The 13,496-nt window shown below is 42.8% G+C and overlaps 1 protein-coding gene across 2 annotated transcripts in view; it reads left to right on the top strand.

The window, feature by feature from the left end:
- The window catches only part of LOC115148444 (P2X purinoceptor 1), a 55,472-nt gene that overhangs the window by 27,483 nt on the left and 14,493 nt on the right, over positions 1-13,496 (top strand). For both annotated transcript variants that reach the window (XM_029690335.1, XM_029690336.1), the window contains exons 3-6: positions 4,101-4,172; positions 4,522-4,594; positions 9,984-10,074; positions 10,325-10,405. In XM_029690335.1, the coding sequence (XP_029546195.1) occupies positions 4,101-4,172; positions 4,522-4,594; positions 9,984-10,074; positions 10,325-10,405 (317 nt within the window). The remainder of the gene's footprint in view (positions 1-4,100; positions 4,173-4,521; positions 4,595-9,983; positions 10,075-10,324; positions 10,406-13,496) is intronic.

The raw sequence follows: 13,496 nt of genomic DNA on the forward strand, positions 1-13,496 counted from the left end.
CGTCCTGACCAGTATAGAGTATATTTGGTTATTGTAGTTTGGTCAGGACGTGGCAGAGGGTAGTTGATGTATGTTTATGGGGTTTGTCACTGGTCTATGTCTGTGTTTCTATGTCTAGTTGATTGGGGTTGGACTCTCAATTGAAGGCAGGTGTGTTGAGTTGTCTTTGATTGGGAGTCCTATATAGTAGGGTGTGTTTGTCTTTGTGTTTCGTGGGTAGTTGTATTTCGCACTGCGAGTGAATGTATAGCCTGTGAAACTGTCACTAGTCGTTCGTTGTTTTCTTGTTTTCACGTGTTCACATTCATTTAATAAATTAAGATGATGAGCACGCAACCCGCTGCGTATTGGTCCACCTTTTCTGACAGTGATTTTAACATATCGTCAGATGAAGGAGAAGACTGTGACACATAACCCCCGAACCACATAAAACAAATGAGAATGGGGGCGTGCTCGGTCCTGCTTTTCCTGTAGTCCACAATCATCTCCTTAGTCTTGGTTAGGTTGAGGGATAGGTTGTTATTCTGGCACCACTTGGCCAGGTCTCTGACCTCCTCCCTATAGGCTGTTTCATCGTTGTCGGTGATCAGGCTCACCACTGTTGTGTCGTCTGCAAACTTAATGATGGTGTTGGAGTCATGCCTGGCCATGCAGTCGTGGGTGAACAGGGAGTACAGGAGGGGACTGAGCACACACCCCTGGGGAGCTCCAGTGTTGAGGATCAGCACGGCAGATGTGTTGCTACCTACCCTCACCACCTGGAGGCGGCCCGTCAGGAAGTCCAGGATCCAGTTGCAGAGGAAGGTGTTTAGTCCCAGGATCCTTAGCTTAGTGATGAGCTTTGAGGGTACTATGGTGTTGAACGCTGAGCCGTAGTCAATGAATAGCATTCTCACATAAGTGTTCCTTTTGTCCAGGTGGGAAAGGGCAGCGTGGAGTGCAATAGAGATTGCATCATCTGTGAATCTGTTAGGGCGGTATGCAAATTGGAGTGGGTCTAGGGTTTCTGGGATAATGGTGATGATGTGAGCCATTACCAACCTTTCAAAGCACTTTATGGCTACGGACGTGAGTGCTACGGGTCTGTAGTCATTTAGGCAGGTTGCCTTGGTGTTCTTGGGCACAGGGACTATGGTGGTCTGCTTGAAACATGTTGGTATTACAGACTCAATCAGGGACATGTTGAAAATGTCAGTGAAGACACCTGCCAGTTGGTGAGCACATGCCCGGAGCACACATCCTGGTAATCCGTCTGGCCCAGCAGCCTTGTGTATGTTGACCTGTTTAAAGGTCTTACTTACTTCGGCTATGAAGAGCGTGATCACACAGTCGTCCGGAACAGCTGATGCTCTCATGCATGCCTCAGTGTTGCTTGCCTCGAAGCGAGCATAGAAGTGATTTAGCTCGTCTGGTAGGCTTGTGTCACTTGGCAGCTCGCAGCTGTGCTTCCCTTTGTAGTCTGTAATAGTTTGCAAGCCCTGCCAAATAAGACAAGCACCGGAGCCGGTGTAGTATGATTCAATCTTAGCCCTGTATTGACGCTTTGCCTGTTTGATGGTTCGTCGCAGGGCATAGCAGGATTTCTTGTAAGCTTCCGGGTTTGAGTCCCGCACCTTGAAAGCGGCAGCTCTACCCTTTAGCTCAGTGCGAATGTTGCCTGTAATCCATGGCTTCTGGTTGGGGTATGTACGTACAGTCACTGTGGGGACGACGTCCTCGATGAACTTATTGATAAAGCCAGTGACTGATGTGGTGACTCCTCAATGCCATCGGAAGAATCCCGGAACATGTTCCAGTCTGTGATAGCAAAACAGTCCTGTAGTTTAGCATCTGCTTCATCTGACCACTTTTTTATAGTCCGAGTCACTGGTGCTTCCTGCTTTAATTTTTGCTTGTAAGCAGGAATCAGGAGGATAGAGTTGTGGTCGGATTTACCAAATGGAGGGCGAGGGAGAGCTTTGTACGCGTCTCTGTGTGTGGAGTACAGGTAATCTAGAATTATTTTCGCTCTGGTTGCACATTTAACATGTTGCTAGAAATTTGGTAGAACTGATTTAAGTTTCCCTGCATTAAAGTCTCCGGCCACTAGCAGCGCAGCTTCTGGGTGAGTGGTTTTCTGTTTGCTTATTTCCTTATACAGCTGACTGAGTGCGGCCTTAGTGCCAGCATCTGTCTGTGGTGGTAAATAAACAGCCACGAAAAGTATAGCTGAAAACTCTCTAGGCAAGTAGTGGTATATGGTATCTGTTAACTTATTCAAGGTATTTACCTGAAGATTATCTTGTCTTTTATCATAATATATGGTATATGTTAACTTATTCAAGGTATTTACCTGAGTCTCATGGTGATTTCCAAAACAATGTAATTGATGCTGGTTATATAGTATTGATTTAGTGATTCAACATTGTATTACACCCAAAGGTATTTCTTTTCTAGATATTGAAATAGGCAGTATATTGAGCAGTTTTATAGTAGTAGTAGTAGTATTAATAGTCGTAGTAAAAGCTGTCTTGTACTACTGTAACTACACAGACATGTCTTAATAACATTCATCCACAAAGAAATTATATTGACTCTAACTGCATTATCAATTAGATGCCATTGTGGTACTGCCATAACATTGACAGGAATCGATGCAATAACATCTGTCTTTGCATGATAATAACCACTTCCCGAAGTGGTCACAGTCAGTGACTTAGCATCGTGTGACCGAGTTACACAAGCATGCCATCCAGACCTGTGTTGAAATACTATTTAAGATCTTTCAAATAATTTGAGTGTTAACTTTAGCCTTCCTGGAGTGTCAGGTGGAGTGCCAACCTACTTTGGAGATGTTAGACTTTGCTGTTGATTCCATTGCAACAGGGAAGCTCAATCAAGCACAGATAAAGTGTCAATCAAGCAGAGCTAAACGGCGTCAAATAGTATTTGAACCTAGGTCTGATGCCATCTAATGCTGTTACCCAGGCAGGAAGGCTCCAGTACCAGTCCTTATTAATTCAGGGCCACATGTCCTTGGCTTTATATGGCCTCTACATATGAGGTAGTTTACATTAACATGAATGACATCCTGGTCGAGACTCGAGAGAGGGCCAATAGAATGAAACAGGAGAGCGAGGGTCATAGAAATGCAATTACTAGAACAAGAAAAAGTCCCTTAGACCAGGGCTATTCGACTGCACCTTCATGTAATTCAGTTGCATGGTGGGGGCTATAGATCTGTTACAAAAACAACAGCGACAAAAGGTTTGTCACATAAACATGGAGAGATGACCTGCAGGTCTGTGAAAGGTAATAACTGATTTCACCTCATGACCTTCTGACGTGATGACATTTACAGGTAAAACTATATCCGGTAGCAGACCTTGTTGTTCCCATAGGGAATGGATGGAGTATCGTTATATATACAGGTCAAATTCAAATAATTCGATATAACAAGGTCAATGTTGAAAAAGCGAAGTGATACAATAATAATTATGAAAACAACAGCAACAACAATAAGAATAGTGGCTATAATACTAAATAAAAACAAATGGCTTCAAACTGTATGATTGTCACATTTAGATAGAATTATAATCTCTCTGTGTCTGTCTCTCTAGCCCCGTTTTTACATGGCGCTAACATGGGTCCTCTGTCCTGATCTTGTCTACATTATGATTGTGCCCACATTTCCAGAAATGTTTCTATTATCTCTCCACTGTGTCTGCATTTCCTGATTCCTTCCTTTATGCAAATGATTTCACAGGTATTTTTTCAAAATAATATTTATTTATTTATTGTAAGACATATTGATGTAATCAGTCAATGTTACCACCTGTCAAGGATTTTAGAGGGCTAAATAATGAAGATTTAAAGAGTTTTTCTGTACAGATCTGTCTACACTTGTAAGATATCCAGATACAATGCGTATCTGGCTACCTCTGGATGTGGGCAGGATGATCTGATCACAATCGGATCACAATGTGTATTTTGATTGTCTACAACTGTCTAAAAATGTGGGCACATTCAGAATGTGGACAAGATAAGAACAAAGTACGCAAGTTAGAACCAGGTGTAAATGGGGCTTCTCTCTCTCTCTCTCTCACTCACCCTCACCTCAGGGAGACTCATCTTTTGTGGTGATGACCAACTACATTATAACCAAAGGTCAGAAAATGGGAAAATGTCCTGAGGTATGTCAACTCATCTCAAAAGTATTTATTGGATTTTCTGTATCTCTTTGTATATCTTTCTGATATTAATCTATTTTCATAAATACTAAAGCTAAATGGAAAGTCCATCATATCAGCTCATCTACTTTCATTGTGAGATGCTGTCAATGACACATGTAGAGAAGAAAAACTAATACATTTGCACAGAGATTATCAATCAGGAAAATGTGGTTTAAACTAATTGTCTTTTGTTAACCTATTTTATCATGTTTCACACACACACACACACACACACACACACACACACACACACACACACACACACACACACACAGTTACCCATTGACTCTAACTCCTTCCTGTGTTTCAGCTCGCAGAATCCAGGTATCTCTGCAACTCCGACTCAGACTGTGAAAGAGGGATGGTAGAACGTACAGGACATGGTAAAGTCCTGACGGCATGGCAGTGTGACAGTGTGACACAGTCCCACTCACTTACTTAGTGTTTCTCAACTTCTGGTCCTTGGACCAGCGTTGGTTCACGGCACATTGCTGGCCGGTCCTGGCCGGTTCCTGAGATGGTTAACTGAACACTAATATAGTCAGTTCTACAGTGCTAGCAGGTTGTCCTCCAAAGGAGGAAGAGGTATAGTTTGCCGGTTCCTGACACAAGCGGGCCATAGCTTGTCGGTCCCTGGTATTAAAAAGGTTGAGAAAAACTGCACTAACTAACCCTCTTCACTACCTACCTAGCCAAACTAACCATTCTTTACTGCCACTACCCTCCCTACCTGACTACTCACACTGGCCATCTATAACTACAATAAGGGATAAACAACAAAGGGATGTGAGTTCAGTGAAAATAATAATTCCCAGTCCTTCGTAGTCTATCCCTTACTTTGTTCAATTATTACTACTGTATGTATTGGATTCTAATGACTTGTAATCAAAATCAGGTGTCGTTTAACATAAATTAAAATGGCACATGATTTCACTTGTCAGAGAGCATAAACCTTGTCAGGGAGATAAGTGTTCAGGTTGTATCATCATTGTTTCCCTGCCCAAAGTCATGCATGCAAGAAGAAAAAGTATACTTGATTTCAGATCAACAACTTTCCATGTTCTTAGCAACATGACGCAGGGTGGTTGAGCGCCTTGGCTCACCATTCTATTAAAGCATGCAAACAGAGTCCCACACACACATATTATGCATACAACCACTGCCTTCCGTTCTACAAGCTAAATAAAATCGACGACCTACGAGGAAGATTAAACTACCAACGGGACATTAATAACTGTAATATCTTATGCTTCACGGAGTCATGTCTGATAGACGACATTATCAACATACAGCTGGCTGGTTATACGCTCTATCGGCAGAATAGAACAGCGGCATTTGATACAACAAGGGGCGGCGGACTGTGTATATTTGGTAATAACAGCCGGTGCACGATATCTAAGGAAGTCTCGAGGTATTGTTCGCCTACCTAGAGAGTTTTCATCTGTATTTTTCGTAGCTGTCTACATACCACCACAGACCAATGCTGGCACTAAGACCGCACTCAATGAGCCATAAGCAAACAGGAAAACACTCATCCAGAGGCAGCGCTCCTAGTGGCCAGGGACTTTAATGCAGGCAAACTTAAATCTGTTTTTACCAAATTTCTATCATCATGTTAAATGTGCAACTAGAGGAGAAAAAAACTCTAGACCACCTTCACTCCACACACAGAGACTCACACAAAGCTCTCCCTCGCCCTCCCCTTGGCGAATCTGACCATAATTCTACCCTCCTGATTCCTGCTTACAAACAAAAATGAAAACACTGACTCGGTAAATAAAAAAGTGAGGAGGTGAAGCAGATGCTAAGCTACAGGACTGTTTTGCTAGCACAGACTGGAACATGTTCCAGAATTCTTCCGATGGCATTGAGGAGTACAATATATCAGTCATTAGCTTCATCAATAAGTGCATCGATGAAGTCGTCCCCACAGTAACCGTAGGTACATACCCCAACCAGAAGCCATGGATTACAGGCAAAATCCGCACTGAGCTAAAGGCTAGAACTGCCACTTTCAATGAGCGGGACACTAACCTGGAAGCTTACAAGAAATCCCGCTATGCCCTCCAACGAACCATCAAACAGGCAAAGCGTCAATACAGGACTAAGATCGATTCGTACTACGCCGGCTCCGACGCTCGTCGGATGTGACAGGGCTTGCAAACCATTACAGACTACAAAGGGAAGCACAGCCGAGAGCTCCCCAGTGACACAAGCCTATCAGACGAGCTAAACTACTTCTATGCTCGCTTCACGGAAAATAACACTGAAACATGCATGCACTGACCAACTGGCAAGAGTCTTCACTGACATTTTCAACCTCTCCCTGTCTGAGTCTGTAATACCAACATGTTTTAAGCAGACCACCATAGTCCCTGTGCCCAAGAACACTAAGGTAACCTACCTAAATGACTACTGACCCATAGCACTCACATCTGTAGCCATGAAGTGCTTTGAAAGGCTGGTCATGGCTCACATCAACACCATTATCCCAGAATCTCTAGACCCACTCCAATTTGCATACCGCCCTAACAGATCCACAGATGATGCAATCTCTATTGCACTCCACGCTGCCCTTTCCCACCTGGGCAAAGGGAACACCTAACTCTGAGTTGTAGTCAATGCTATTCATTGACTACAGCTCAGCGTTCAAAACCATAGTGCCCTCAAAGCTCATCAATAAGCTAAGGACCCTGGGACTAAACACCTCCCTCTGCAACTAGATCCTGGACTTCCTGACGGGCCACCCCCAGGTGGTAAGGGTAGGTAACAACACATCCGCCACGCTGATCCTCAACACAGGGGCCCCTCAGGGGTGAGTGCTCAGTCCCCTCCTGTACTCCCTGTTCACTCATGACTGCACGGCCAGGCACGACTCCAACACCATCATTAAGTTTGCCGATGACACAACAGTGGTAGGCCTGATCACTGACAATGACGAGACAACCTTTAAGGAGGATGCCAGAGATCTGGCCGTGTGGTTCCAGGACATCGACCTCTCCCTCAATGTGATCAAAGGAGATGATTGTGGACTACAGGAAAAGAGGACCGAGCACGCCCCCGTTCTCATCGACGGGGCTGTAGTGGAGGAGGTTGAGAGCATCAAGTTCCTTGGTGTCCACATCGCCAACAAACTAACTCTGTCTGGACAATTGTTCCTTCATGATCTAGTCATCTTTAACCTGACTGTAGTAGAGATTATGTATGGTAGGTATCTGGCCATGGGCTTTCCCCAAACCAATGATAACACATGGTTGTAGATTTGAGATGATTTATTCACCCAAATAAGTTGGGTGAATTTTGGCCAATTCCTCCAGACAGAGCTGGTGTAACTGAGTCAGGTTTGTAGGCTTCCTTGCTCACACACGCTTTTTCAGTTCTGCCCACAAGTATTCTATAGGATTGAGGTCAGGGCTTTGTGATGGCCACTCCAATACCTTGACTTTGTTGTCCTTAAGCCATTTTGCCACAACTTTGGAAGTATGCTTGGGGTCATTGTCCATTTGGAAGACCCATTTGCGACCAAGCTTTAACTTCCTGACTGATGTCTTGAGATGTTGCTTCAATATATCCACAAAATTCTCCTACCTCATGATGCCATCTATTTTGTGAAGTGCACCAGTCCCTCCTGCCGCAAAGCACCCCCACAACATGATGTTGCCACCCCCGTGCTTCACGGTTGGGATGGTGTTCTTCAGGTTGCAAGTCTCCCCCTTTTTCCTCCAAACATAACGATGGTCATTATGGCCAAACAGTTATATTTTTGTTTCATCAGACCAGAGGACATTTCTCCAAAAAGTACGATTTTTGTCCCCATGTGCAGTTGCAAACCGTAGTCTGGCTTTTTTTATGGCGGTTTTGGAGCAGTGGCTTCTTCCTTGCTGAGCGGTCTTTCAGGTTATCTCGATATAGGACTCGTTTTACTGTGGATATAGATACTTTTGTACCTGTTTCCTCCAGCATCTTCACAAGGTCCTTTGCAGTTGTTCTGGGATTTGCAGTTTTCGCACCAAAGTACGTTCATCTCTAGGAGACAGAACACGTCTCCTTCCTGAGCGGTATGACAGCTGCGTGGTCAAATGGTGTTTATACTTGCGTACTATTGTTTGTAAAGATGAACGTGGTATCTTCAGGCGTTTTGAAATTGCTCCCAAGGATGAACCAGACTTGGATGAACCAGACAGAGGTTTTGGCTGATTTCTTTTGATTTTCCCATGATGTCAAGACAGAGGCACTGATTTTGAAGGTAGGCCTTGAAATACATCCACAGGTACACCTCCAATTGACTCAAATGATGTCAATTAGCCTATCAGAAGCTTCTAAAGCCATGACATAATTTTCTGAAATTTTCCGAGCTGTTTAAAGGCACAGTCAACTTAGTGTATGTAAACTTCTGACCCACTGGAATTGTGATACATCTACTTTGTGCATGACACAAGTCATTTTTCCAACAATTGTTTACAGACAGATTATTTCACTTATAAGTGAAATAATCTGTCTGTAAACAATTGTTGGAAAAATGACTTGTGTCATGCACAAAGTAGATGTCCTAACCGACTTGCCAAAACTATAGTTTGTTAAGAAGAAATTTGTGGAGTGGTTGAGAAATGAGTTTTAATGACTCCAACCTAAGTGTATGTAAACTTCCGACTTCAACTGTACATATTACCTCAATTACCTCGACTAACCGATGCCCCCGCACATTGACTCTGTACAGGTATCCCCATATATAGTCTCGCTATTGTTATTTTACTGCTGCTCTTTAATTACTTGTTCCTTTTATTGATTCTTATTTTTTAAACTGCATTGTTGGTTAGGGGCTTGTAAGTAAGTATTTCACCTGTTGTATTCGGCGCATGTGACTAATAACATTTGATTGTGTCACGTCCTGACCAGTATAAGGGGTTATTTGTTATTGTAGTTTGGTCAGGGCGTGGCAGGGGTGTGTTTGTTTTGTGTTGTTGGGGTTTTTGGGTATTGTTCTATGTTTTGTATTTCTATGTTTTTTCTATATTGTGTATTTATTTGTGTTGGCCTGGTATGGCTCTCAATCAGGAACAGCTGTACATCGTTGTTGCTGATTGGGAGTCATACTTAGGTAGCCCTTTTTTCACCTGTCTTTTGTGGGAAGTTGTTTTCGCACTGCTGTGTATAGCCTGCAAAACTGTTTAGCTGTTTTTCGTTTTCTTGTTTTTGTGTAGTGTTCTAATAAAGTAAATATGAGCATTCACATACCCGCTGCATTTTGGTCTCCTCACTACGACGGCCGTGACAGATTGGATTTGAACCATTAACTCGCAGACAAATGCAATCGACACAAGTCATAAGCACAGTCAGAGACATAGGCAGACAGATTAGCAGACACATAGGGAGTAGTAGGAGCCAATCTAATAAGCCTATACAGTAGAATTATGAACCTATATAACGTAGGGAGTTGAAAGGGTTGGCTATGTATTTTGTAACTGTCCCAATATGCCCATGGGTTATATCTAAGCCCTTTCAACCTCTCAGAACCACATCAGCTTCAATGTTTTTCATGCAGAAGGAAATTATACTTTTCAGATCAGAGAGATATAAAAGAGATATCTCAGCACTCTTTTTGCTCACTAAAACAGTTTCCTTTGGTGTTCTGCAATGAGATACATTTTAGATAAGATTTTAAGTAGCGGAGAAAAAAAAAAGTGGACATACTTCTTGTTGAAAAGCTATATCCCTCACGTGTCTTTTCTTCATGTCTATGTCTCGCTGCCCCCCTCCTCCGCCCACCCCAAGGACATATGACGGGGAAGTGTGTGGGGAACACAACCAAGACGTGTGAGGTTGTAGCCTGGTGCCCTGTGGAAGATGACCGCAAAATCCCAGAGTATGTCGGATCACTGAAAATGATGTTAACACTTTACATAAAGCCTGTAGCTATAATATGTTATTACTTGTTATAAGTTCTATGTACTGAATGGTACTTTGAACTGAACCAAGTGATGTGTAAGCTATTTTATGAAAGGAAAACGGTCTCCATCCATTTTTTATGATGACCTCTCTGTATGTCTATGTGTGTCTGATGTGTTAATGCTTTGTTTGTCTTCGTTTTCTATGTTCTATTGTTTTTTGTGCAGTCCCGCACTTTTGATGTCGGCAGAGAACTACACACTGTTCATTAAAAACTCTGTCACCTTTCCAGCATATGGTGTTAAGAGGTGAGTGACCCCTTTTTGATACAGTGTATATATTTTCATAAACTTCTATTAGTATGAGGAAAGTCACTATGGTTTAGTCTGTTACACTCATAAAAGCATAAAAAAGTTTGTTCTTCCGAGATCTGTAGTATTTACACATGATGCAGGTGGTATCTGTCTCACTCAACCTACATGATCCTGCCTTACAATATACAGCCCAATTACCATAGCAACAACATAAAGACGGTTCTCCCCTTTTGCTCCCCTGCGAGTTGCTGAAGTCAGGAGCACAGGTCAGAGCAGGAGCAGGGCATAACTCTCCTAGGACCACAAGAGGCAAGTGAACATGAGAAGAGCAAGTCTCTGTATAGATTAAAATCATATGGGCATTTCCATCAAATAGGACCACCCTGCATCCTACTGCTGGCTTGCCTCTGAACCTAAGCAGGGTTGGTCCTGGTCGGTCCCTGGATGGGAGACCATATGCTGCTGGAAGTAGTGTTGGAGGGCCAGTAGTAGGCACTCTTTCCTCTGGTCCCAACAAAAATATCCCAATTCCCCAGGGCAGTGATTGAGGACATTGCCCTGTGTAAGGTACTGTCTTTTGGATAGGATGCTAAATGGGTGTCCTGACTCTCTGTGGTCACTAAAGATCCTATGGCACTTATTGTAAGAGTAGGGGTGTTAACCCCGGTTTCCTGGCTAAATTCCCAATCCCAACCTAATCATCCCCAGCTTCCAATTGGCTCATTCATCCCCCTTCCTCTCATTGTAACTATTCCACAGGTCCTTGCTGTAAATGAGAATGTGTTGTCAGTCAACTTACCTGGTAAAATAAGGGTTAAATAGTTAAAAAGGGGCATATCAATTTGGGAGTCAAATGAAAGCTAATAGACTATATGGGAATTGAAGGCTGTCACGTGTGCTCCCTCTCCGGCCTCTAGGTCACCAGGCTGCTCGTTATGGCGCACACCTGTCACCATCGTTACGCGCACCTGCGTGTCTTCAGACTCACCAGGACTCCATCACCCCCCTAATTACCTTCCCTATATATGTCACTCCCTTTGGTTCCTTCCCCAGGCGTTATTGTTTCTGTTCCTGTGTCAGTTCTGTGCGTTGGTCGTGCTTCTTATTTTGTATTATGTTGAATTTATTTATTAAAACACTCACTCCCTGAACTTGCTTCCCAACTCTCAGCGCACATCGTTACAAAGGCATAGATACATTTTTCAACCATTTTCCATCTTAAAGATTTCAGGATAAGGGGTCTTAGAAATACATCGAAACACAATAATGTTGATGTAAAGATTCCTGCCAACTAATAAACACATATTTAGTTTTGGAGACATTGATTGCCTTCTCTAAGTTTAAGAAATATTACCTTTTGTCTGGTAATTCCGTTACCGAAATCATAATAGTCACAAACCACAGTTGGGTCACCTGCTACTGTCCCCTCTTCCACTGGCATACTTTTCAGCTCAAAACTGTTTTCTTTCACTTTCTGTTGTCTGATGGTCAAAGCAAGAGTGTTAAAACAGTCTGAGTCTGGACAACCTCTCCCTCTCTGTCTTTCTCACTCACTTTCAAGTTAATGTCACCTCTCCCAGCTCTTACTGACACCTACCCATGAGCCCCCCCTCTTTCCATTTACTATATACAGTATCCTCAACCACTGAGCACCAAACAACACCAGACGTCCATGGACGTTGAAAAGTAGTTGAAATTTGGTCAGTCCACCCTGGCCTTGATGTTAATGTCCACAGACGGACCGGACTGGACCAAATCTGAACCTATCATAGATGTGTGTTTCACAAGTTTGAATAATACTATACAGTGAGTAGGCACAGTAGAGAACAGTACGATACAATACAGGAGTACAGTACAGTAAAGAAAAGTAGAGTATAGTACAATAGAGTACAGTATATTGTACTCCCATGAAGTTGTAGAAACATCTCAAGGATGATTAATGGAAACAGGATACAACTGAGCTCAATTTCAAGTCTCATAGCAAAGGGTCTGAATACTTGCATATAAGGTATTTATGTTTTTATTTTTAATAAATGTGCTTTGTTATAATGGAGTATTGTGTGTAGATTGCTGAGAAAATTTTTATATTTAATCATCAGGCTGCAACGTAACAAAATGTGGAAAAAGTCAAGGGGTCTGAATACAATCCGAAGGCTCTGTATATGTGTGATGTAATACATTTATACAACGGGTGGGTAAAAGTACAACAACAACAAAAATACATTATTCATATAATGATTTACATATACATTTTTTTACCCCTTTTTCGTGATATCCAATTGGTAGTTACAGTCTTGTCCCATTGCTGCAACTCCCCTACGGACTCAGGAGAGGTGAAGGTTGAGAGCTATGGGTCCTCCGAAACACGACCCTGCCAAGCCGAACTGCTTCATGACACACAGCTCGCTTAACCTGGAAGCCAGCCGAACCAATGTGTCGGAGGAAACACTGAAGTCAGCTTGCAGGCGCCCGAACCACCACAAGGAGTCGCTAGAGTGCGATGGGACAAGGAAATCCAGGCTGGCCAAACGCTGGGCCAATTGTGCACCGCCTTAAAAACGTTATTTTGATGAATTTATTCATACTATTTCATAGTCCCGACACAAATCTAGGTTTGCTACCCAAGCCGGCTGGTTGTTCATTCTATCGGTTCGTTTGCCAGAGTCATGACCCAGTCGTTAAGTCTTTTTGTTCTGCATCTATGGACTCGACCCAGTCGTTCTGTTAAAATACTGGCAACGTTGTTATCTCTTGCTTGCAAGTTAGCCAACTACTGCTAACTTACAGTCACATCTAACAGTGCAGTCAGAATAACAACAAAATAGCTGCATTTGCATTTGTTTAAGCTGTTTTCTAGTGACAATTTACAGCATTTGGATTCATCCATAACAATGAGCTAATGATACGCGATTTCACCTGGCATAGAAAATGTGTTCTCTTGTCAGGACAGTTGTTCGGAGGAGCTAGCCAACAACTCAGCTAGCACAATCACTTAAAACAGAAGCTGGAAAGACTGCAAACTAGCTGCACTTTGTTTTGTTTTACCTGTTTTCTATTGACATTTCTTTGTATATATCCATAAAAA

Source organism: Salmo trutta, chromosome 15 (assembly GCF_901001165.1).
Source record: "Salmo trutta chromosome 15, fSalTru1.1, whole genome shotgun sequence".
In the NCBI taxonomy this organism is placed as follows: Eukaryota; Metazoa; Chordata; class Actinopteri; order Salmoniformes; family Salmonidae; genus Salmo; species Salmo trutta.